The 26278-nt window shown below is 48.3% G+C and overlaps 2 protein-coding genes across 5 annotated transcripts in view; one reads left to right on the top strand and one right to left on the bottom strand.

Annotated features, from left to right (window-relative positions):
• Window positions 1-26278, top strand: part of Dele1 (DAP3 binding cell death enhancer 1) — a 33101-nt gene extending 6823 nt beyond the window's left edge. Inside the window, exons 9-14 of one of the 4 annotated variants that reach the window (XR_013091435.2) lie at window positions 998-1156; window positions 1251-1343; window positions 3341-3500; window positions 4008-4229; window positions 25256-25433; window positions 26100-26276. Coding sequence is in view for 3 of the 4 variants with exons in the window: in XM_076856808.2 (XP_076712923.2) it covers window positions 998-1156; window positions 1251-1343; window positions 3341-3500; window positions 4008-4228 (633 nt within the window). In the remaining variant the exon portion in view is untranslated. Of the gene's footprint in view, window positions 1-997; window positions 1157-1250; window positions 1344-3340; window positions 3501-4007; window positions 4230-4794; window positions 5476-25255 lie in introns of those variants that run through there. The other 3 variants (XM_076856808.2, XM_076856806.2, XM_076856807.2) reach the window with 3 other exon arrangements.
• Pcdh12 (protocadherin 12) lies at window positions 7891-23396 on the bottom strand. The gene is given in 5 exon segments (XM_076856805.2): window positions 7891-10647; window positions 10650-11003; window positions 14076-14227; window positions 16941-17038; window positions 20183-23396. Coding segments are annotated over 5 exon segments (3567 nt in total). The 5' UTR covers window positions 23063-23396; the 3' UTR covers window positions 7891-10564.

Below are 26278 nucleotides of genomic sequence, written 5' to 3'. Positions count from 1 at the left end.
ACCTGTCCTGTCTCCTGTGCTGAGTTGCCCAGCATGATCTCCAGAAATGAGTAGTTGGCAGGAATGGGGGAAAGTCCAGCTTCTTTTCCTGACTTGGTTGCAGTTCACTGTAAAGAAAAAAAAATAAAAAAAGAAGCTCCTAACTTCCAGGAATTTAGACTCAAAGCTCTGGCAGGACAGGGATCTTGCTTTTCTTCCTTGTACCTATACCCTCAAGAGCCCAAAACGGCCCTTAAAAAATGGGATCATTCTAAAAAAGATAAGTACATAAAAATAAACATAAATGTGTTTCTTTTAATTGTATATGTAGGCAAGAAAGGGGAAGCCATCTTAAAATTCCTTCATTGAGAACTGGCAAATTAAATCTATGGGCCTTACCAATGATGTGATAGATCGATATTTATTGACAGGGAAATATATTCATAGTGTCTTGTTAAGTAAAAGGTTACAAAATGAGTAGTATGATCCTATTTTCTCTCTCTCACTCTCTCTCTCATATCTCTTGTCTCTCTCTCTCTCCCCCTCTCCTTCTGTTTGTGTGTGCATATGTAATACACATCTATGGGAAGAAATCTTCAAACCTATATACTAAAATTTTAACAGAGAGCTGGGTATGGTGGTACACACCTGTAATCCCAGCGGCTCTGGGATTGAGGCAGGATCACAAGTTCAAAGCCAGACTCAGCAAAAGGTAGCAATTCAGACCCTGTCTCTAAATAAAATACAAAATAGGGCTGGGGATGAGGCTCAGTGGTTGAGTGCCCCCTGAGTTCAATCCGTGGTCTGCAAAAAAAAAACCAAAACAATAATTTAACAGAGAATGATCTTTTGGAGGCAGGATTTCTCAGGATTTTAGTTTCTATTTTTAAGTTTTGGCTTATCTGACTAATCTATAATGATTATGTATTATTTAAATGATTTTTTTGAAAATTTCACTCAAAGAATAAGGTGCTTATAGAGTTACCAGCAGACTGGATATTTCTCCCTTTGCCCCCAGGCAATTCTTTATTACCAACTGGCTGCCAGCCAGGGCCATAGCCTGGCTCAATACCGCTATGCCAGGTGCCTACTGCAAGACCCAGCCTCCTCACATGACCCTGAGCGGCAGAGGGCAGTGTCTGTGCTGAAGCAAGCTGCAGATTCGGGCTTGAGAGAGGTGAGTGCCATTGGCAGGGTCTTTCCTAACTGTCTGGTGCATGTGGATCCTCTAAAGTGACCAAGATGTCATCTTCCTTTCTCCTTGTCTGTAGGCCCAGGCTTTCCTCGGGGTGCTTTTCACCAAGGAGCCACACCTGGATGAGCAGAGAGCTGTGAAATATCTTTGGCTTGCAGCCAACAATGGGGTATGAGATCTCTGGAAGCCAGACATGTTGGGATATTGAGCCTGATCAGAGAAGGGGTTTGGGAACTGGTACTGAGTTCTGTGCTTACAAAATTGTTTGCAAGGAGCTTTGGCTTGGCTCTAAGCCTTAGCTCTGGTGTACTTGTTCTGTGACCACTGGGCAGGTCCAGTACTATGCTGGAGGTGAAAATCATCCCTGGGGGAGTATTTACTTACACACCTTGCTGAATGCTGCAAAGTAGAGTTCCTTCCTGCCCATCCAGTTGTTGAACATTTATTAGCACATTACTGAGCCACTCACTTCTCGACTCAAACCTGTTTACCCATCTTTAAAACTGATATAATGGTGCCTTCCTCACCTGTCTACAACTTCACAGGGTTGTTGAAAGAATCAAAATCTAACCACAGTAACAGATATGAGGATGCTTTGTAAGCTATTCCCATGATGAGTGCATCTGTGCAAGTTGTGGTAGTCACTGGGAGTCACTGGTGGACACACTGAGCACTTTGTGGGAAATGGAATTTCTGGTTTTCTATGAACTGGGGGCCTTGGCATTCAGGTGTGCTAGCCCAGAGTTTGTTCAATAGAGCAGTAAGTAGTTCCATGGGATTTTCCGAATATTACAAGGGAATAAATAGTTAGTTGGGTTTGGGAAGTACTGAGTTATAACAGCTATTTTTATTGCAGAAAATCTTAAAGGTTTATGTTTTTATGAAACACCAAATTCTTTTCAATACCCTGATAGCTTTACTGAACTCTTAGACATTAGAATACTTTTTCTTGTTCACTCTGTGTTGTTCAAAGTAAATATAGTAACTATCAAAAGGGGACCAGTGTCCCTAGCCATTGCCTGGCACTATGTCTGCTTTTTCTTGCAAGAGCCCCCCCCCCCCCAACCTTCTTCAAGCTAAGTGGGCCTGCAGTCCATGTGCTGGGCACACCTGGGGGCACCCGGCTGGCTAGAGTCAGCAGACCAAGAAGAAAAGGATGTCTGTCACCCATATGGTCAGTTGGGATACTGACCTCACCCTCTTCCCACCTACAGGGAATGGTGTCTCCTTGGGTTTTCAGTGTTGCTGGGGTGGGTGCTTAGCTTTACTTAAGCCCACGCTGTGTTCTAACCTGGCTTGTAGCCCCAAAGCTACTCTGTTGCCAAGACTTTGGCATGTGTATAACAGAAGTGGGGGCAGAATGTGTAGTAACAAAATGACTGCAGAGGATAAAAGAGAAATGGGACCATAGTTGGGAATCTACAAGATGTCTTATTTTAACTTGGGATATGATGAAAATATTCTAATAGGGAGGGATTAATGATGTGGGCAATTAAAGAGGATGATAATAATAACAGCACTCATCTAAGCACTTTTCACAGAGTAACATAGCAAACTAATAAGGTAGTATAGTTACTAAACTCCACTTTATAGGTGAGGAACCCGAGGCACTGAGATGTAGAGTAACATGTCTTAGGTTACTCAGAGTGGTAGAGTCAAGATTGGAACCCGGCTGCACAGGCCAGGTTTGTAACCACTAATTGTTCTGCCTCTGAGGAGCATTGTCCTCAGGAGAGAGGACTCAGAGCTAAACTCTGTCGTTTCTGCTCCGCAGACCTCTTGGGCAGAGACTCAGGAGGGCACACAGGGCCTTTGGGAAGCTGATCTTCCATCACTGCCTTCTGCTCTTTCAGGAGAATGCAGGAGCCTGACTCCCAGGTTTCCCATAAGGGCTGCAGCCTTCTTTCAGGCAGCCTCAGCAAAAGAAGCCTCCTCACCACTCTGTCTGGAATCTCCTGGGTGGAGGGATCCAGTCTTCTCTGGGCTGGGCAGGCTCTGGGCCTCTGGCATTTCATGGTTGAGATCCCTTGGAATGGGGTGGGCCCGGGCTGGCCCTTGACCCTGCGTGGATGAAGCCCCAGCATGCCTGACTCCACCTCCTGGCTGAGCCTTACAGTTCTTCAGTCCTGCACGTGTGTCTGTATGTCTGTCCATTTTCTCCTTTAGGACTCACAGAGCAGGTACCACTTGGGAATTTGCTATGAGAAGGGCCTTGGTGTGCAGAGGAATCTGGGAGAGGCCGTGAGATGTTACCAGCAGTCAGCGGCTCTGGGAAATAAGCCTGCCCAGGAGAGGCTGCGCACCCTCTTTTCCACAGAGACAACAGGTACCAATGCAAGTCAAAGCCAGATGGTTCCTCCACTGAGCTCAGCACCCACCCTGTGGCAGACAAAAGTCTCCTTGTCATGTCCAGCCTCGGTGGTGGTTAAGAGCACAGCTCTTGGAGTGTTAACCCCTGCTTGTACTGAACTGGGTCTCCATATCTTTCAGCCTGTTTCTTCAGCTCTGAAAATCAGGGTGATAGTACCTCATTCATTAGCTTGTAAGGATTAAATGAGATGATGATAAAGGGCTTAGCACAGCCTGACTCACAGTAGCTATTGAACAAATGGTAGCTGCTCTGAAGGCTTCTCTGGAGAGCCAGTGCCCAGAGGCTATTGAATTACCCTTCTTGGGCTCTGGGAGTCCTGCTCACTCATGAGTCACTAGAGCGGGGCTGGGTTAACAGTGCCAGGGGAACCAAGTCCTTTAAAAAGTTCTTGCTCCAAAATAGGAGTTGGAGAATACTGGAGAATACCACGTGAGTAAGCCTTGCTCTTACCCCTTCTTGTAGCCCCAGGGCCCAGACACCCAGCAGCATCGAAATCATTCTCCAGCCCTTCCCTCTGCAGCCTGAACACTCTGCTGGCAGGTGCCTCAGGCCTCCCTCACGCCTCCAGCACAGGGAACCTTGGCCTCCTCTGCAGAAGTGGGCATTTTGGATCCAGCCATGGAGCCTCCAGTAGGGCTATTCCCTCGTTGGAAAGGAGTCTTGTAAGACTGGGTTTTGGCTAAGGTGAGATCAAACACAGTTACTTAAGGGCCTGGGGGTGGGGAACAGGAGGCTGGATGATAAAAATAGGGTGTCAAAGTCCCTTTCCCCTCACTTGGTAGCCTCATGAATGAGCATTCTGTTCTCAGTCATTTCTGATCCGTTCACCAAAAGGATGCATTCAGTGACTTATGAAAATCCACTGGAGATTCCAGAGACCCTGCTCCTCACCTTAGCCTGTCTCTGAGCCAGTTCCTCACCTTCTCCATCCCATGCCGAATTTTCCTCATACTTACACTGCACCATCTCTGGCCAGAATCTGAATTGTGTGACTCTGGTGATGCACAGGAGGATTTTAGTAGTTATATAGTTAAGGTATAATATAAAAGATGATGTCATATTGATCTCTAGTTTTTGCAGATATTTATAAAGCTAACTTCAAAAGGGGGAGAGGTCAATTTAAAGGAATAGAGATCCAAAGAGCTGGCAAAAATTATGGGGGTGGTGCTATGAGTGGCTAATACTTGGGAAACGACACATCAGGACATCCCTGGGACTAGCTCCAACACTGGTCTTTGTTCATCCCCAGTGGATTTGTCATGGTTCTCCTTTCACATTTGGTTTGGGCAGAAGGAGTTTCTTGCCTGCCTAAATGCCGACGTGGATCTGCTTGGCTTCTTCAGTCCTCACCTCAGCCCTGAAGAGGGAACCTGTGAATGCTCAGAGATATCAAAGCTAGAGTCCCAAAGAAGAGGCCAGTTATTCACTCACCTTCCCCACAACCTTGAGCAGCTCCCAGCACCATAAGAAGAAGAAAGTGTGAAGAACCCACTGGCTCAGCCTGCTTGCCTGGCCATGTCATCTTGAAGTAGTGGACCTGACTGGCTGACATTGTCTCCTGAATTGTAGAGCAACAGCAGCAGTGTGTGCCCTGCCTCCTACCTTACAGGCTGAAGCACAGGTGTTTTACTGTGGAAAGGATCTGGGTTCTTGCTGAGACCCCAGAGGCAAGGTGATGCCCGTGGTTGAGTGGCTTTATGCGTCACTAGGCCAGTATGAGAACTTAGCCTTCTGACTCCCGGCCCAGCCTTACGTTCTACTAGTCTACACTGTCACTTTACGTGAAAGCATTATTAGGGTCCTACCGCTGTGAGGGAATAAATGGAGATTGGGCACTTGGAGCCAGAGAGTGTAGATTGTGAGTCCTCGATTGGGAAAGGTGAGCCAGAAATGTATGGGTGCTTAATAAAGCAGATGGTGGATTATCTCATCAGTCTTTCTCTTGAATGTGTCGGGGAGGGCCAGGGAGACGGTCAGGGGGAGCTGAAAGCCAAGGCTCCATCCTCATCTCTAAACTCTCCATTAACCAATTTAAAGGGTCTTAAAAGCTTCTCCAAGAGAGAGACTTAAGGAAAAAAAATGATTTCTGAGTCAATGCTAATGACTCCAATTACTGAATTTGTGAATAGCTGTTCCCTGGCTTCTGGATGTTAGCCCAAGTTCAATAGCATAGATGTGGTTGAGGGTAAGGGGTGGAGGGAATTAGGACCAGCCTCTGATGACGGCTTGAATGGGAAAGAGCAGGCAGCCTGGCCAGTTTAACTTGGAGGGGGCAGTTGTCTACTTTTCCCTCTGCTGCCTAACCCCACTTCCCCAACCTCTGACTGGTCTGTCACACTTTTCCAATACCACGTTGACTGTTGGAGCCCCAGTGCCTCCCTACCCCTCGATCCCTGCTTGAAGCTGCCCTGCATATTATCCTCATCCCTTCTCACATGGCCACCTCCCCTACACAGTGCTCCTTGGTATTCCAGAACTTAGGGCAGTGCTCTGGGCAGGGTACAGGCTCCACATGCAGAGTTCTAAGCCAAGCAGTGCACTAATCTCTCTGCCAAAAAGAAAGAAAAAAAAGGTTTCTGTGGTCAAATAAGTTTGGGAAACGCTGCACTAGACATCCCCTTTTTATAGATTCACAGTACACATCAGCATATTCCAGGTTCCAAGAAGTCCTGCTGTAAGAATGTGGTTAACCCAGTGTGTTCCTAGCTTACGGGAGCACAGAGCCTGCCTCCCTTAGGTTGTCCTTCCTGAGCACCCTCGAAAATGTCACCATCTACCCTCCCTGCAGCCCTGCTTGCTAGCTTCTTCCCCTCTGGGGCATCTTGGGCTCTCTGACTCCTGCTTCCCCTGACCATGCCTGAGGGCTGTGTGTGGTTCAGACAGTGGACCCCGGTATCCTGTAATGATGGCTAATGCTGCTCTCCTCCCGCCCAGTCACTGCTGAGTTAAACAGACTCGGTTTGCAATGCCTGAGGTGGGGTGGGATGTTTCTGAGCTCGCCAATCTAAGAAGGAAGAGCCTCTCCCTGTGGAGAGGGAAGGGTGGAAGTCATAAGAGATGTTGTCAAGGGACCAAAAACTGTGGCTGTGCAGTGACTGCGGTCTTGATACAGCCCCAGGGGATAGGCTTCATGGGCAGACCCTGGAACGGCTGTGCTTCTGCCATTAAAATTCTGTTATTAATGACTCAGTGCCCTGAGAGGAAATGCAAGAGGAGAACAGGGAGGTGGCCCCATAGCAGGGCCAGCCTGGCTGAGGATGCTAAAGCACCTGATTGGGGTCTGCTGACTTCAGTCATGAGACCTTTGAGCAAAGCTCTACTGCCTCAGTTTCTCTCTCTAGAGATGCTCTTTCCAGGAAGCCCCAACACTGGTGGGAACAAGGCCATTTGCTTCATTAGATCTTCAGTGCTAATACAGTGTAGGCACTTAGTTCAGTAAATGTTTATTCATAAAATGATTATATACACCCACTCTCTACTCAAAGCCCAGCACCAAGCCTACCTTTAGCACATAGTAGATGCTTTAAACAATTGTTGAATATGATGGATGAATGATTTCACATGCCCTTTCACTGTTGATTCTTTGCTACTTACGGCACTTAGAAATTGCTCAATAAATACAAAATGTTTGATGGGTAAATATTTCTAATTGTGCCCTTCCATTACATTAGACTCTATTTAGTAGGGACTAGAAAACACTGTCCTATTTTCTAGGTACGTACTGTGTGCTGAGCTGATCCTGTGCTAAGTCTCCTTCCACCCTGTTCCTATCTTCTTTTGGGGATTTGGTTTTCTCTAGAGTTCCAAGGGAAGTGTTTTTCATCTCTGTTGTTTCAGCTGGAGCAGAGGTAGGGTCAGTGAGCTGCCTAGCTGAAGTTGGGTGACAGACAAGGAGGCTGCCTGTCAATCTCTGAGCTGCCCCCAGGCTCCAAGCGAGCACTGCATTGCATTCCTGATGCTGGAGAAAGGCTGACTATTGATAAAAAGTGTCCCTCTGTGCTTTCCAAATTAAGAAGACATTTAACTGAGTACTAGCTGGCTCGCCTGCTCCCTCTTCCTCCCAGGGGACAGAGCCCATCTTGGTTAAAATTGTTTTGAGCATGTCCAAAATCTCAGCTTTGACATCTTGGCTGATGTCAAGAAGTTTCGGTAACCTTCCTGTTCAGCACACCCAATTCTGTCATCATGTACACTGTCTCACTCTCTGGGTTCTGCAGAGCTAAGGATCAATCTGGAGGATTGCAGTGGTTTTTATTGTTTTTTTATTTTTTTAATTCTTTTTTCTTTTTTTTTTTTTTTTAAATTTGTTCTACTTAACTATACATGACAGTAGAATGCATTTTGACACATTGTACACAAATGGAGCACAACTTCTCATTCCTCTGGCTATACAATCTTTTTTGTTTATTTACTTATTTTTTTTTGTGTGTGTGGTCCTTGCAATGTGCTGTACCTCTTAGCTACATCCTCAGCCCTTTTTATTTTTAATTTGGGATGGAGTCTTGCTAAGTTGTCCAGGTTGGCCTCAAACTTAGGATCCTCCTGCCTCAGCCTTCCAAACTCTAGGATAACTGGCTTGTGCCACCATGCCCAGCCCTTAATCTTTTTTTCAGTCATAGACCCCTTTGGGAATCTAATGAAAGCACCTAGTATTTCCAAAGAAAAATGGATATGCTCCCAATTTTGAGTGCAGTTTATCAGGTTCATGTGTCCTGAAGCCAGCCAAGGACCCCAGGTTAAGAACCCTTGGTATATTAGAAAGAACACTATACAAAGTCCCAGATCCTGATCTCACTCTGCCATGTGGCCTTGGGCAAGTTTTCTTCCATTTCTGTCTTTTTATAACCTTGGATGTAAAATGAAGAGTTGAAATAGCTAAAGTTCAGACTCCTTATGACGACAATGGCCCTTGTCTGGAGGTTTAGACATAACCTTTTATAGATCACAAGCTCCCTTGGGAATCTGATAAGAACTTTATGCCTTTTGCCTAGAAAAATGCCTATATAAAAATTTTTCTGGTATTCAGGGGTCCAAGGACTATAGTTTGAGAGCTTTTGAACTAGAGTGATGGATGCAGTCATCCTGAGTATGCAATGAGCCGGTTGCAGCTGTGGTCCATCTTCCTCCCGAAATCTCCTCTTTTCTCCACCCTCCCAGCTGCAGATCTACTAGGAGTGATTGGTCAATGTGGGCTTCTCTAGTTCTGTCATTTTTGGACTTTGCTTTTACATAATTAAACATTTTTGGATTTTTTTTCCAGTGCAGTTCCACCTAGAGTTCCAGTCTAGATAAGAGAGGACTCTGAAGCATTTGTTTTACCAATTTATTCATTCATTCATGCATCCATTCAACAGGTATTTGTGAAGTATCTCTTTGTGTCAGGCACCTGGCTGGTCAGCAGGAGACCTCCTGGCCTCTTTCAGTGACCTGCAGAACCCATCTACTCCATGAAGCAGCTTGAATATCACAGCTCTCTTAAGGAGATCACTCTGGCCCAGAGAGAGGTGATCAGAGACCCCAGCTTCTCTGTCCCTGAGACACTTAACTTTTGGGGGCCTCATTTTCCTCATCTGTAAAATGGAATAATGACGCCACATGGCATCCCAGATATGGATGGCTTCATTATCCCTAGTTGGGAGTATGATTGGCCCATTTCTGTGTACAATGGACATGAGCACTGAGTTCCAAAAGAGGACAAAAGGAAGAATAGATAGAGAATCTTCTGCCTTTGGGGTCCGAGAGGGCCCCCACGCTATTCACAAACTAGCTGTGACTGTTTAGAAATTTCCTGGAAAATTATAAGGCTGAGCCTTGGGAAAATATTTGCTCTTTCTTCACTCCCTCCTTCCCCAGAAGGTTGGCTGCTGTCAGTGTCAATTTCATAGACCAAGTTCACATACAGTTCTCTGGGGCCTGAATTCATAGGCCGGAACCTGCTATGACAGAGGAAGATTTACCCTCAAACAGGGGTCAGGTAAGAAGACTTCAGCACCTGAAAGGCTACTCACTGGGAAAGGCAGGACCTGTGTCAGTATCAGATCCGATTTCCTTTCCCCCTGTGCTTACTAGTGCAGAGTTGTGTGAGCCTGAGTGACTTTGGAAGTGTCCATTTCAAGAGCATTTTTGCAGGGGGAACCGAGCGAGTCCACTGTCCACCTCTAGGGCTTTTCTTTTTCTTTCCTTTAACTGGCAGTCTAGTGCCAAATTTAAGGGCATGATTTTGGTGTTGGACCAACCTGGGTACAAATCCTGGCTCTGCCTCTACTCCTGGCTTGATGTTGGAAAGACACTCAACCTCTCCAAGTTTTGTATCCTTGTCTATGAAATGGGGATATCATACTTCCCTCCCAGGGTTGTAGGAAAATCCAATTAAATCCTATTGTTAAGCCGGTGCTTGGCTCATATAAGTGCTCTATTTATAGCTGTGCTTTTCTTAGTCTTAGTTTTCCAGCGGAGAAGCAGATTATTTGATAACAGTGAAGCGTGGTCAAGAACACGCACATCCATCATCTGCATACCTGTCACTGTGAACCAAGGTGGCTCACTCCTGTCTAGACCCAATGACTTTTTTGCCAGTGATTGGATGACAAAGAACTCTTGCTCTGTCACCCTTCCCTCCTCCCTCTCAATAGGTGCACACAGGAGAATGAGCAGCTACCTTTCCTTTGTTGGTAGGTCAGAGAGCATTGCCTGGTGCTCCAGGATCCAGCCCTTCTTCCAGTAGCCAACAAGGTCATCTTCCTGCTTGTGATACTCATAGCTTCCGTTCTGCCTGAAGAACCAATCCTTTATATGTGTTTTGCCAGCAAACACCTCAGCCACAAACTGTCCCTGTCCTCCAAAAACTCAAGTCAGAGCCCCTTACAAGGGGTTGCTTTGATCAGACCCCTCTGTGGGGGCCACATCAGTCACCCTAAAGTTCTGGGGCTACCTCTGGTTGGTGAGTTCCAAGATTTTAGAACCAGATCCGTGGCCTGATCCGTAAGGCTTCTGCTCACATCTCCTAAGGGACCTGGTTCTTAGATATGGAGGCCTCCAAGGTGTGTTCCCGGGCACTTGCCGCCCCTGGTCCTGCCCTCGGCCCCTTTCTTTCCACCTGGGCCCCCTGTGTTTCTGTGCCCAAGGCCGCGCTGGTGGCCAGGTCTAGACTGAGGGTCCTTCCACAGACGGAGAGTCGCCGCAGGGCCTCGGAGGCAGCCTCCACTGGCACACTGGAGCGTTGCTCCAGCAGCATCTCCAGCAGCGAGCTCATCTCTGAGAGGAAGGTGCTGGCCAGCCGTGTGCCCGTGGGGCTCAGCTCAGGCCCTGCCTCCTTGCCGAATGTCTGGAAGGTCCTTGGCTCCTCCAGGGCTGCAGCGTCAGGGGAGAACACGTTGTCTCTGTAATTGGTGGTGAGGGGCAAAGACAGCCTCGCCATCCAGGCTGGGTCAGGTGCACTCAGCCGGTCCAGGGCCAGGCCTGTAGGGGGAGGAAGGGAGTCAATGAGAGCCCTGCCCAGGGAAGGGCCAGCAGCTGACGGGGGCTGTGGGCAGGGCAAGGGCAATGGACAAAGGAGGGAAGGGAAATGTCAGGGGACAGACAGGGTGGCGAGAGGGGAACAGGAAGGAAGAGGCCCTGACAGGGAAGCTTGCTGGGCAGGAAGGCTGCTGACTGAAGCACCCGGATGAGCTGTGTGAAAAGGTAGCAGGAGGAAGAGGAGGGCCTAGAGTTAGAAACCAGCCTGTTCCTGAACAACTTCTACTCACTCCTGTGCAACCCAGGATTTCCACCTCCTTGGGGAAACTTTGTCCCCCAGGGCAGGGCCAGCTGAAGATGGGGGAGATCCCTTTTCTTAGCCAAGCCTGGGGTTCCTGACTTGGTGCTGTCCTCTGTTCATATTCATAATAACAGTGGCTACTTGTTAGGTACTTATGTGCCAAACAATTTACAAAATCATCTCATTTAATATCCTTATAGGACTTTAAGGTCAAGAGTATTATCTTCATTTTATGGATGAGGAAACTAAGCCTCAAAGAAGTTAAGTCACACATCTGCTAAGCCACCAAACCCAGATTTGACTTCAGGTCCAATGACTCTGAAGCCCCTGGGATTGCAACACCCTGTGTGCTCCCTCTGAAGAGCAGGCCCTTCCTCTCCCTAGATGCTCCAGGTGCCCTCCTCTAAAATTCCCAGGCCTGCCCAGGGCTGCACTGTCAACACCTGGCCCTGTACTCTGACCTCCTCCTCACACCTTCATCTCTCAAGCTGCAGGAACCCCTGGCCCAGAGTCAGGCTGGAAAGAGGCTGCCTAGCTGAGGGCCATCCCAGGAAAGGGACCAGGTCAGGAGCAGTGATAAGGCAGTCTGGGAATTCAAAGTTTATCCCTGAGACTCCTGATAACACCATCATTCTTCTTTCCCCATTTCTTCAACAGAAAATCTTGTCTCAAAAAACTAGTTACAGACCTGATGGCATATGCCAAACCAGAGGAAAGAAAGCATAAGTCTTATGGTTAAGAAACAGTGTCTGGAAGGACACACATCTACTTTAACATTTATTTAATGTTTGCATCAGGTGAGCTGCTTTAAAATTTGTGCAAAAATAAAAAAATTGGAAAAGGAGATAGGTCAAATTGTTAGCCAAAATTAACCTTGGGTAGAAGTATTTATTCTCTTTTTGTGTATCTGTATTTTCTACATTAACCAAATACTACTTTTGTAATTTGAAAATGTTATTCCAAAGTATAGCTAATCATTTTTCATATTGATAAATGACTCTGTCTTGCATTTGGTTTTGGTCTGTGCAGACTGTGAGATAGGATTGGGTCCCTGCCCTACTGGATCCTGGGGTCTGGCTCCATGCCTGGGACAGTGACAGTCTGTTGAAGTATTAGTGAACATAAACACTGACTCAGGACATTTGACCCTTGTTGCCTGAGACTCTGAGGCTGTCAGGTTGGATGGAGCTCTTAGTGGTAAAAAAATCAGGCCTTTCTTTTTACAAGGTTCAGCATCATAAGAAAATGAGAAATCATTGGGCATTTGAGAACAACTGAAAAGTGGAGTATTCACTCAGTATCATCCTCCAGTTCCAGCTGCATGTAGGCATTGGTCTCACCTGGTTTAATGTTCCAGCTTTGCCACTTCAGGGCAGTGTGACCTTGGGAAAATGGCTCAACCTCTATGATCCTCCTTTCCCTCTTTACAAGTGGTGAGAAAGTAACTTTCATTATTGTGAGAATCCAGTTAGCTCATGTAACCTGTAAAATTTTGTCATTGTCACATCCTCAAGTGGAGCTTTTATCTAAATATCCCAAGACTCCAGTCTCAGGCACCTTCAACAGGAGCCTCAGGGCAGTCCAGCCCTATGAACAGTGAAGGCTTTCCTGTCCCCCCACCCTTACTTCCTATCCCCCACTTCCTGTCCTGGCACCCAGTGCCCTCTCTGCTGTGGTGAGAGTCCCAGAGCTGGCCAATGGAGATAGAATTCAAAGCTTAACTGCTAATCCTCTGTGGGTATGGAGCACTTAAAATGTGGCTGGGATGACTGAGGAACTGAATATTTCATTTTATTTAATTTTAATTCATTTAGATTTAAATAGCCACATGTGGCCAGTGGCTGTCAGACTGAACAGCACAGCTCAAAAATTTAGAGGCATGCTACACAGCCTGTGTTAATAACCATTAGCTGCACACCCTTGACCCTCCATTTTTTTTCCTTTATGAAATGGGGATAATGAATAGCCCCTCTCTCTTAAGAGTCCCTCATGAGGAACTTAGGGACTAGCTGTAAAACTTACTCAGTAAATGTTGGCTTTATTTTCTTAACCAAGGAAAGGACCATCCCCTGTCATACCTTCTGCATGTTTGTACCAGATGGCGCATGTGAGAAATTGTTAACTACAGTGTGGGGATGGGCAGGCCCACACTGAGTTACCTAAAGGAGCCTGATCAGTGTCCACAGCAGGGGTTGGGGCACCTAGCAGATCCTTGAATTAAATTTCACACTATGCATTTATTGTTAAAACTACTTGTTTGACTACCCCCCAGAATTCTTTTTGTTTCAATTAGTAGTGTAAGCACTTAGAGAGTTGGCTCAGTTCCCAGGGTGAAAGGGTATTTAAACACAACAAAGAAATGCAAATGTGTGCTTTAGGAATTAAGAATGGCCCAGGTTTAGGCTCCCCTTCAATTGCTAAGGAGCTTGGTGACCCTGGGTAGGCTATTATCTCTCTCTGAGCCTCAGCTGCTCCTCTGTAAATTGGAGCTAATAAAATCTACCTTGAGAGATTATTTGAAGGTTTAAAAGATGGTACCACCTCAGTGCTGGCACACACCAAGAGCTCAGTAATCGCCACTATTTTCAATGATTTTTACAATTAATAGGCAGTTGTTAAATCCAGGAATACTTTCTGAGGCTCCAGGGGAAGTACAAGGTTGGTGATGTTCTTCCCCAGAAATAGAATGGATGTTTCCAGAACTTAGTAGATTGGAGTAGAACTCCGAAGCCAGAAGGGACCAGAGGGCAGAGGCAACATTGGGCAGTCCCTACCTGTATGGGGATCCAGCAGGCTTGACAGCTCTTCTTCAAGCAGCCGCTTCACAGAGAGGTCCTCTTCAGGATCTAAGGGCCCTTCCTCCTGGTCTGGTTCTGCCTGGCCACCAGCCCTGGCACCTGAGCCATCTGTGTCTGGGATTGCACTCCTGCAAAGGAAACCAACCAGTCTGCGAGTGAGGAAATTTCCACACAGCTTTGCTCATTCATGCCAGTATTTATTCATCTTCATGGGGAACCGGATCCACAGCCTGGCCTTCAGAGGCAGACCAGCCTGAATTCTGGGATCCCTGCCCTTACTTCCTCTGTTTCCTCATCTGTTAAACAGCAGTAGTAAGCAACACCTGCCTCATGGGGTGTTGTCAAATGAGGTGTTGGAGGTAAAGGGCTTAGCGTAGTGCCTGGCAACAGCAAGAACCCAGCAAACAGAAGTGAACATGAATTTACTCGTGACATCACTCACCCTTCTCCCTCCAATGCCTTTATCCTGTGTGGCACAGATCAGGAGCTTAGTAAACTTCTTGAGCTGAGGTAATCAACCTACCCATCGTTAGCCAGGCAGTGATATTTTTCTGTCTCATTCCCTATTCTCTCACCAATGCCCAGAACAGGGCCTGGCACACAGTAGGTGCTTAATAAAGCGTTTTTTGAATGGTCCTTCCTCCCTATTTAAGCCAAATCTTAGAGCAGAGGAGCAGGTCTATGGAGGATAGAGCTGAGATTGGTGTCTTCAAGCTGCTGAAATCTATCATCTCACCCCAGTCTCCTGCTGGCTCACCCTGGCCCCGGTACCTCATGAACCCTCCCTCCCTCTAATAGGACCCTCATCCCAACAGGTGAGAGGGCTCCCTGAGGCTGTAAAGCCTAAGAATCCTTACTGGTAGTTGTTCCCCACCCCTCTAATGGCCATTTTAACTGCTATTAAGAGATTAGTGGGGAGGTGGCCAGTTTGTGGGTAATAATGATCACTGGTATTGATTGAGCAATGACTGAGTTAGGCCTTATCCTGTGCAAGGTACATGCACCTTCTCATTCGAGCCTTTCACACCCTTAAGGGTGCTCTTTTATTCATTCCCATTTTACATATGAGAAAAACCAAGATTTGTGAAGATTTTTCAGCTTGCTCGACATCCCCATGGATTAAGCAATGAAGCAAGAATTCAAATGCAGACCCGTGTGATTCTGGAACGTGTGTACAGTTAGAGCCTGTTAGGGAAGGCCTCAGAAGCAGTATCTCTCTGACCCTGTCTGCCCTACTTGTCTCTCACCTCTCATTTTCACCTGAGGCAAGCCAGAGAAACTAGAATTCTTCTTTCCCAAGGTGGGTCATAGAAACCAGAGCCTCTTTTCCCTCAAGCTAGCCATAAAACCCCAAAATATTACTCTTATTTCCCTCCACCTTTCTGTGTAAGAGTTAGCCATAAAGACATTCTCTGATCTACCTTGTTTAATTATAGGTTATGAGACCCCCATTCCAGAAAGGGTCCTGCCCCATACCTGGAAGGAAAGAATGCTGCATAGAGAGGTGGAGAAGAATCTGGACAGGCCTCTCTGGGTTTTCCCCTCAGTGATTCCCATCAGCTCAGACCCTTTTGGCCACTCATATTTCTCACAGCTGTCTCTGCTTTATCAAACTTGAGCAGGTAGTTCACCCTGGGTCTTTGGGTCTTCCATCCCAGTCTCCCGTGTCATGGTAAACTATGATCAAAAAAATTTGTTATGGCTTTCCTCCTGTTAATCTTGTCTATTGCCAGTTTATTGCAGCAGACTTGAATATTGAAACTTCAGAGAGAAAATCTGAACTTTCCTCTGGTTCTACTCTCTTACCATCCTTGCAAAAAGAAGATACAAGTTATCAGAGCATGAGCATGGATCCAATCAGGATCCCTGAGAGCTGGGCCCAACTTTGCCATTCACTTGCTACATGACCTTGAGCAAAGCCATTTTAAGGGGAAGGGACTTTGCACTGCTTGTGCAATGCCAGGCATTGGGCTATGGACTTAGAATACATTTGATCCTTAAGTGTTTACTCCATCACTACAAGGGAAGTAGTATGGCCTCCATTTTCCAGATAGGGAAACCAAGGTCCTGAGGGATTATCTTATTTGCTCAAGTTTTCATATAGCTAAGTTGGATCAAACTATTGAGAGCCTCAGTTTCCCCCATCTACATGAAGGAATTGGGTTATATTTCTTCTTTTTCCTTTTTTTTTAAAAAATTAATATTTATTTTTTAGTTTTAGGTGAACACAGTATCTATACTTTATTTCTATGTGATGCTGAGGATGGAACCCAGTGCCTCATGCATGGTAGGTGAGCACTCTACCACTGAGCCACAACCCCAGCCCCATTTTTGCCTTTTTTTTTTTTCATTTTTATTTTGAGACAGGATTGCCCATGCTGGCCTTGAACTTGCCATTTTCCTGCCTCAGCCTCCCAAATAGCTGGGATGACTCTGTACCATCACACTCAGCTGCTCGATGTCCTCCTGAGTTCTCTTCAACTCTAGGATTGCCCAAAGGGGCACACCCACACATCCACGGCCTTCCATATCATGTTTGTGAGCCAAGAGAGAAAAAAAAAGGTGAAAGTTATAGATTTAAAGCCGATTTACAGCACCTCTGTCATCAGGGACAGATAATCAGAGGTCAGGATGAAGTCATTTCCTTAGTGACTCTGGGTCCTGTAAATTCTATAAATACAATAGTCCCAGGACATGGCCCCCGGGGTGGGGGTGGATGCTGTCTGCATCACTCACCCAGAGTGTCTAGGATGTGCTCATCCTCTCACCTCACTGAGGCTGCAGGGGTGAGGGGCAGGCAGGGGGACCTTGGGAAGTCCGTGGGGTCTACGTGCTGCTTACCTGCCACTGCCGGGCTTGGCCAAGTACTTATTTCCCCGGTGGTTTGGTTTGGGCTGGAATTGGCCCTGATGCAGTAAGGACAGCAGCTGGGAGATTTGCTACAAGACAGGAAAAATCTGTTGACTCCACACAATTCCAACCCAGCACACTTCCTTGCCGGATGTTTCCCTCAATGCCGGTGCTTTCTTTTTATAGTTTTTCCTCTGGCTTCAGATGTTTGTGTGATCAAATGGGGGATGGTCCCTTGTGACGGAGACAGGGACCTGTTGGGAGGGGGGCAGCTCTCTGCTTTGAGTATATAAGGGAGAGCGTGGGGACCCTCCAGGCTCATCCTCTCCCCATCATTCTTCCAAATGCCCCTCTCCTCGTGGACTCCGTGGGATGGGGTGAAATAGTCATTTCCTGATCATAAAGTCATTATTTGATATGGATTGTCTTCAAGTGTTATTTTCCCTTTTTAGCAGTATTCTAACACTCTGGCCAATTTGTGTGGGCCAGATGTAAGACTGCATTGTAGAGAAGACAAAAATGATAGCATTTAATCATTCATTTCTTCACCCTTTCATTCTCTGAACAAGTCTTTAATAATCACTTGCTCATGCCAGGCACAGGGCCTGCTATGGAATAAGAACAAGGAGACTCTGCTGCCCTTGGGACTCACAGTCTGTCAGGAAGGTAGGAAGAGGGCTCTGAGAGGGGGCTGCATGGCTGGGAAAGGATGGGAGACTGCAGGAGCAGGGGGAGGCCCCCATCTAACTTGGAGCAGGGAAGACATAGGGAGGTGGTACTGGGGGAAGTTTATTATTTTTCAACAAACGTTGAGTTCCTACCGCATTCTAGACAGCTCTGCTGAGACCCAGAGTCTCTGCAGGAGTTCACCATGTGGAAAGAGTGTGAGGGTCTGGGCAAGGCAGGTTTCAAGCAGGAGCACTGTAAGCCCAAAGGCCAGAAAGATGGTAGAGTTTCAGAAAGACTGGAAAAGGGGGCAGCAGGTGGGTGAAATGTCAAGGCCATGGGAGGGAGAGGTCATAAGAACATGTCTTGGGAGACTGAGTTCTAGTTCAAGATCATTGCTAGCTTCTTGCACTGTATCAGGCAGGTTTTTTGACCTACTCAGACCATCTCTGATCTCTAAAGCGGAGCCAGCCTTCTTCAAAGAGCTGTCAGAATTAATTAGAAGGTTTGGAAAACTTAAAAGTCCTTTGCAAATGCAAGAAGTTTGCATTGTTACTCCTAGAAAAGCTGCTTCTGCCTCTGGGTTCACCCCCACTCCTCCCTGGAAAGGCCTAGAAGTGCCAACCTCAGAGGAATGTTGGAAGGAGAGGTGGCCAGGACTGGGATTTCACTGTGACTTGGGAGGATCAGGGTGCCAATGCTTCCTCAGGCAGATCCCACCTCCTTGCTCAGGCCCCAAAGCCCTGGTAAGGCACCTGTACCCTTTGCCCAAATGGCATTTGGCAAACACTCCCTGTGTGCCAAGCCCTGTGCTAAGTGCTGTCATTCAGGGCCACTTCACAGTTACAGCCCAGACTCACACTCTAAAGCTATTACTGCCCTAATTCTCATCTTTGTGGCCTTGAGGAATTACTTAACCATCCTGAGCCTCAGTTTCCTCAATAGTGAAAGGGTAAATAAAAATGAGATGGAGGTCATGTGGTGATTATGAAGTTTAAATGAGAAGGTATTTAAATCACATATTAATAGACCCCCACAATAGCATATAATCTCATTTAATCCTTACAAAAGTCCAAGGGGCAGATAACATTATGCTTAAATTTCTAGACTGAAATTTGAGCTCAGACCTGACTCCACTGTGGTGCTGTGCTCCTGGAAAGACATGAGCACTGGTACCTTACTCGCTTACCCTTAGGTTGCTTCCAAATAGGGACTCCTCCATCTTACCAGTGGGGTCACCCATAGTGCCTGCTCTCTGCCAGCAGACAGCACAGTGTTTGGCACAAAGAGTTCATTCAAAAAGTGGTGCATGGATGGATGGATGGATGGATGAGTAGATGGCTCTGGGCAAACTCTGGGTCTGCAAAGAACCCACAACAAGATTCCTAAGAAAACAGCCAGGCCATCTCCAGGTGGCTTCCCGGGAAAGGGGTGGGGGAAGGAAGCTGTGTCCTTGCTCCACAGGAAACCTGAGCTGATGGCCTGGTCACACAGAAGTGTGCCTGGGGCAGGCAGCCTGGCACAGTGAAAACTCCCTGGAGTACAGAGGAGCAGACAGGGGTGAGATCAGGCACCATTCCTGTGACGATTCCACACATATGCAGTAAATCCTCGGTCACTAGACAGCTTGGTATCATTCCACTTCAACTCACCCTCCTGAGAATAGAAACAGGGCAAGTTTGGTGTTGGACTTCCATTTTACAGATGAAGAAAATGAGGCTCAGTTGTGAAAGATGTGACTTGCTCAAGGTTGCTCAGGTCCTAAGTGGCCATGTTGAAATTTAACTCCAAGATTCTAAGGTGATTTCCTCTTCTTCAGTTAGTAAGTTTTGTTCAGTTAGTAAGTTCAGTTAGTAAGTTTTGGGGTCTCAAGCAAGTCAAATGCAGCCCCTGAACCCAGAGACAATGATAGGCTAGCTTACTTCATAGGGAGGTTGCCCAGATGAGATGAGGGAAAGAGGAAAGCAGAGATGAAATACTTTGCAGAAGTAATAGTAATTGTTTGCTGAGCACCAAGTACACGCTAGATACGTTCTACAAGCACTAAGTGCATCGACTCACTTATCCTTAAGCAAACTTGGGCGATGGGTGCTATTAACATGGACATCTTTAACAGTTAGAAATTGAGTCATTTCTCTGTGGGTCACAGCTGGGATGAGGCAGAGCCAGGATTGGAACCCAGACAAGTTTGCTGTGAAGCAAGATAGATATTCACTATCTTTGCTATGTGTCTGCTTATGCCAGGCACTGTGAATAGGCACCCGATAAGAATTAACTGATCAAATCCTCAGGATGACTCTACAAGGCAGATATTCTTACTATCATTCCTATTTTATCATTAAGGAAACTAAGGCTCAGAGACAGTAAGTAACTTGGCCAGGATCACACAGCAAAGATCTGTTGGCCCCAGAGCTCTTCCCTGAACTATGGCTGCTCAAAGAAAGCATCATAAAGTGCTAAGTGAGCTAAGGAGTGAATGTGAGGAACGGGAGGGAAATGGGGACATCTGATGCTATTTGTAGTGGTCCAAGGGTGACCAAAGAAAGAGCTGCCCATGCCCGAGGTACCTGAACAGGAGGAGAATCCACAGTGAGCTCCTCCACGGGATTCCTCTCTGCAAAGGCAGCCACAGATAATCGGACCAGGCTCCGCAGAATCTGATGGGGGCCCGATTCTTTCTCAGGGGACACTTTGCCATTGAGATTCCGCTGCCGCCTCAGGGTTGCAGAAGAGGTGGGTGGGCTCAGTGGGGCCCCCTCACTGCCCTGGTCTCCAGCCAGCTTCCCCATGGGGCTGCCTGCAACCTTCAGAGGCCTGGCACGTGGCTGGCCTGGGGTAGACGGGGACTCAGGAAGGTTCAGGTTCTCCCGGGAGGCGTTCCTCTGCCTGGGGTGGTTGAAAAGGAGACTGACAGTATCTGGCAGCACCTCTTGGCTCTCTGCCAGTGCCCCCTTGTTGCCTTGGTTACGCAGGGTCCTGTACAGGGTTGGTGTGAGGTGAAAGGGAGCCTGTAGGCAGGGGTCCCAGCCTGCTTCCACCATTGCTTCCTTGCCTGTGTCCTTGTGGGACTGCTCGACTTCACCAGAGTCATCTGCCTGGCCCCTGAGCACGGGTACCAGGTGGATGTCCGCCTTCTGAATGTGTTTCTGGGGCCTCTTGGGCTGGTGGCGATAAGTGGACTCAGCTTCCCGACAGTTGTAGGCCCTGTTGTCCTTCTTCTCTGTTCGGCAGATGGACATGAACAGAGCCAAGATCGACCCGAAGATGGCTAGTAATACAGTCAGGCAAATCACAGTCAGTACCGATGTGCTCAGGACCCCAGGCTCATGGGCAGAGTCCCTTAGGTGGTCCACACTGGTGACAAACATGACCTTCAACAGGGCTCGGGTCTGCAAGGGGGGACTGCCATGGTCTTCTACCAGTATCTCCAGCTCCCACTCGCTCCCAATGAAGCTGCTGGCATTAGTGACATTGATGAATAGATGCCCCAGATTCGGGCTGAGGACAAAGAGATGAGCTTCATTTCCACTTCGGATGCTGTAGAGGAGCTCTCCATTCGCCCCGGAGTCTGCATCTCTTGCCACAATGGTTGCCAAAAGAAATGGCTGGGAGCTGGGAGTGGCCAGAGGTGGTAAGGCAGCACCTGCTGGACCCAAACCTCTGGGAGTCTCGATGGGTACCAGAAGGTGGCCTGTGGAGGCATTTACAAGCACCGAGAGGCTGGCTTTTCCATTGCTGAGCACAGGCTGAATCACTTCCGGGGCATTATCATTGGCATCCAAGAGGCTGACCCACACAGAGATGCTGGATGCAAGCTTGGGTTGGCCTCTGTCCTCTGCTATCACCTGGAATTCAAAGCCAGTCATCTCTTCATAGTCCAGTGACCTCTGAGCAGTGACCTCTCCGGTGTCTGAGTCAATAGCAACTAAGTGAGAAACTGGGGAGTCCTGGATGCGGTATGAGATTTTCCCATTACTGCCCAAGTCTGCGTCATGAGCCTTGATGGTGATGAGGTGAAGGGAGGGCAGGTTGTTCTCCCGAGTGGAGACCTCGTACCGGCTCTTCTCAAATACAGGTGCGTTGTCGTTGGCATCACTGATCTGAATGCTGAGCTGTGTTTTGGTAGACAAGGGCTGGGGTCCTTGGTCCTGTGCTAACAGAGTAAGGGTATACCTGGGCCACTGCTCCCTGTCTAGAGTGGCATTGGTTAGCAGCATGTATGTGTTGCCATTAGTCCTTTTCAGTCTGAAGTGGCCCAGCTCTTGATTCAGCCAACAGTGGACCAGGCCATTGTTTCCTGAGTCTAAGTCATCTGCCATGACAAGAGCAATGAAACTGTCCTTGGGAAGAGCTTCTGACACCAGAGATGGCTGCGAGGCCCACGTGATGTGGATGCTGGGAGCATTGTCATTGACATCCAGGACCTTAATAAGAACTTTGCAGTGGGCTGGGATGGGATTTGGACCCAGGTCCCTTGCCTGGACATCCACCTCATAGGCAGGATTCTTCTCATAGTCCAGGGGTTGGCGCAGAATGACCTGGCCTGTCTTGGCATCAACACTGAAGGTGTGTAGCACCTCTAGAGGCACGTGCTTGCCAAGGAAGAACTCTACCTCCCCATTGGGGCCTTGGTCAGGGTCCGTGGCAGTCAGGTTTATGAGGAGGGTGCCAGGGGCAGCATCTTCACGGATTTCTAGCGCCAGTGAACTCTCAGCAAACACAGGGCTATTGTCATTGGAGTCTAGGACATTGACCTTGACTAAGCTGGTGCCTGACTTGGGAGGGTTCCCACTGTCATAGGCAGTTAAAACCAGATCAAAAAACGAGTGGACTTCCCGGTCCAGCTCCTTCACCACCACAAGTTCAGCGTGTTTGGTCTCATCAGGCCCCATGATGACATCCAGGGCAAAGTGCTCACTGGGAGACAGAGTATAAGAGTACAGAGTGTTAGGGCCAGTGTCTGGGTCAAGAGCTCTGTCCAGGGGGATTCGCGTGTGCAGAGAGGCACTCTCAGAGATTTCCAGCTCCTGCTCTCCTTTGGGAAACTGTGGCTGGTGGTCATTGATGTCCAGCACTTGGATCTCCACGTGGATCAGAGTTAGATCCCCTGTGGCAAACACATCAAAGGAAACCAGGCAGGGATCCCGCTGCCGGCACAGCTGTTCTCTATCTAGCCGCCTCCCAGTGCTGAGCAAGCCATCCTCAGCGTCCACCTGAATGGGGAGCGCCTGGGGCAGTTGCAAGACCTGGAAGGCAGCCCCTGTCTGCCCATGCCTTTCCTCCCGGCCCAGTTCCCGGGACAGCTTCCCTATCACTGTACCAGGCGGCACCTCCTCTGTCACTTGGTATTTCACTGTGAGAGTGGCTACCTCCTGACAATCCCCTGAAAGGAACAAGTAGCCACCTGGCCCGAAAAGCCCCAGCAGAAGTTGCAGAAGTGGCATCATGCTTACCCCCAGGGTGGGCTAGGCTCAGAGGCCACTAGAGCTCTTCAAAGGTTGGACAGGTCCTCCAGTGTTTTCTGGGTGGCTCGATGAGCCCCGTTCTCCTGCCCCCAGATGTGCTGGCACAGCCTCGTCCCATAATTAGAAGACGATGGAACAAGCAGGATTTTCAGGCAAGGTCATTTTCATTGGAAGCAGTCTGAGAGGTCCAAGCACAGATGAAGTAAAATTGCCAAGGGAGAGCCCACAGCAGTAGCAGTTGGTCCACTTCAGCAACCATGGACAAGAGTGCTCTAAGAGGGACTTGACCCAGTAAAGCAGGATGTGGGGAGCAGACTTCCAAACAGTAACTAGGCTAGGGAAACAGAGAAGCAGCTTTTTCCTATGGAAACCCCACCTACAGGAAAAGGGAGGGCTGTGGATTTCAATGCCAATTAGAGAAAGAGCATTTCCTGTGAAGCTGAGTGGCCTGCCACTGAGGAGGATGAGGCCGGGGCTCCCAGGGACAGGCCGGATGGGAAGATGCTGTCAGCACAGCAAGACGGCGAGCCCTGCTGAGGGTCAGGGGGCCCCTGCGTGGCCAAGTGAGCAGAGAACTTGAGCCCCGCCTGCTGCCTCCAGACTGATGCCCCTCCTGGATAGGTCATGCTCACTGTCTCTCCTCCGTTCCTCATTCCCCTCATTCCTCCTTCCGCATCATTCCTCCTTCTGCTTCTGTCTTTTTCCTACACTTGTTTACTTCTCATTCTTGAACCAGCCCCGATCTCTCATGTGTGTCTCACGAGGATGCAACTGAGATGCACAGGGCAGCCCTCAGAACTAAACAGCCTGGGTTCAAGTACGAACTTTGCAACTTACCGGCTGGATCATCTGGGACAAGTCATTTAAACTCTCTGGGCTTTGGAGTAGGAATGGGGATAAGACGAGGAGCCCTCTGAGCAGGAAATTGTGAGGCTCAAATGAAATGATATATGAAGGCCTAGGCCTGGGTCTGTCCCTAAATCACAAGCCATGACAAGCAAGTTATTGCTGGGGAGAAGGTTGTAATCTGCACAACTTGTCTCACTCTGTGGCTGCCTCTGGCTCTTGCCCTGGTCCTGGGGCAGTCCTTGCTCACACTGACCTTTGAGGACTCCCATAGCTTTGGCTCCTGAAGCCCTGAGGACCTGTGTGCCCTTACTGTGTAACTTTCCTCCCCCTTCCCTTCCGGCCCCATCCTTGCGGTCCATTGTTCTCTGCATCTGGTCCAGCCTAAGTCCCTGTCTGGGGAACCCCCAGCCTCCGTTCCCTGTCTCAGACTTTTATGTCTCCCTCTCCCACACCTTCCTCTCCCTTTCATGTGGGTCTTTCCCTCCCTTCCTCCTATTCTTCTCTCCCCCTTTCTGTTGTTTATGACAAAGTCCCATAAACAACAACTCCATTGCTGCCCCCAATGGCCTCTAGACATGTTAAGAGGTGTCCTCTCTCCCATTCACCTCAAGAGGTGAGGCACAAGAAGAAAGAAGTGAGCAGTTTGCTTGGGTGGCCCTTGGTATGGGCTTGTTAACTTCTCACTCAATAGGTTGTCCCTAAAATTCTCCTAGCCTTACACCCTACCTCAAGATTGATTCCAGGGGTTTGTAAAGCATTTGAGGTGATGTGACTTAAGGCCAGTGCCCACTATAGATGTTTGCAACTAAGTCCTTGGAGCCAGAGATGCCCCATTTCAACAGTGATAGAAGCCAGGGCTTGTTGGTTTGTCAGCATGGAGGCCCATGGCTGTCAGGACTGGGTGGCTGAGGGACAGCCATCTGCACTCCCTCCCTTTCCCTGGTTTTTCTTTCTTTTCATTCTGTATCCACTCCTGAAGTCTTCCCCATCATCTCACTAAAACTCATTCATCATAGCAGGGGTCCTGAATCCTTTGGCATGACAGGGACTGACAGGCCCTTGTAAGCTCTGAGACATTGCATAGGTGACCTCTCAGAGCCTTGGTTCATTTCCTTCTCTGAGAGTGTGACTGTCACCCATCTCGTGAGTTGATGGTAAGGATTAAGGAGACCATACACATGAAGAGCTCAGCACAGGGTTTGGCACACAGCACACAGTGGACTATGACTTTACCTTTTGTCATCTCCCAGGTTTTATGCCCCTATGCAAATGGTGAAGGTAGCCTTACATTTGCCCTTTCACTTTTTTCCTTGTTTCCTTGGCCAGGAATCCTGTTTCCCAAGTCTCTCTCAGTTTGGCCTGGGCAAGCTGCCGGCACTAAAGGGGAGTCAAGTGGCCCTTCAGAGATCAGGGACACAGTGGGTCATCTACTGACAATGAGACCACTGAATGGCCTTGTTGTCTGGCCTGCATTCATCCCATTGTGTGCCAGCCAGTGAGCAAGGTAAGCAACCCCCAAGGGGCTTATAGTCTAAGGTGCTGTTGGTGGGGAATGGAAGAAGGCTGGTACAATGGCTCTGGGTCGGGGCCTGGTGGTCATGGAGAGTGGTTGCTGACTCCTGGTGGACATGGAGAAGTTGGCCAGAGAAAGGTGGGTGGGCAGGGGAGAGGCAGAGCAGGCAGAGGGAACTGACCCCCAAAGGGGCCAACTGGCTCCTGTGTACCGCAGTAGGATCCATGTGGTAGAGAGGAGAGGGAAAGGTGGAGCTGGGGATACAGGCACAGGTCATCAGATGATGGAGACTTAGGGCCCATGGTAAAGATTTGAAACTTGTGCTATAGGCCATGGGGAGCTGCTGGAAGGCTCAAAGCAGGATAATGAGAACAGCAGCAATATGCCAAGCTGGGTTGTGGGTGCTTTACCTATGTCCTCTCATGCCAGTCTCACAACCAAGCCGTCAGGTGGAAGAGGCTGAGCACAGGGTTGGGCAACTTGATCAGGGTCATGCAGTTTTGCCTTCTGGAAAGCCGCTTCTACCGCACTTTGGGAAGTGGGTTGGAAGGAAGCAGCGAGGAGGGAGGGAGGCTTCCTGAGAATGCTGCAGGGGAACTTGGATGCAGAAAACTCCAGTGGTGACAGTGTTTCCAGAATGCCATCTGGTGGCCAAAGGCAGGGAGAAAAGTCCAGAGGCACAGACAGGGGACAGCCACCAAGACCAGTCCTGTGCTGCCCAAAAGACCACATGCAAGAAGCTGCACACAGATGACATAAGTATCCATAATGGAGATCCTGATGTGGACCAGTGCCCCAGAGGGAATGAACGAAGTTCAGGATTTTACCTGTGTCAT

This window comes from Callospermophilus lateralis, chromosome 5 (assembly GCF_048772815.1).
Source record: "Callospermophilus lateralis isolate mCalLat2 chromosome 5, mCalLat2.hap1, whole genome shotgun sequence".
Taxonomy (NCBI): domain Eukaryota; kingdom Metazoa; phylum Chordata; class Mammalia; order Rodentia; family Sciuridae; genus Callospermophilus; species Callospermophilus lateralis.
Note: the sequence above shows the minus strand (reverse complement) of the source record. Positions and strands in the feature narration are given on the sequence as shown.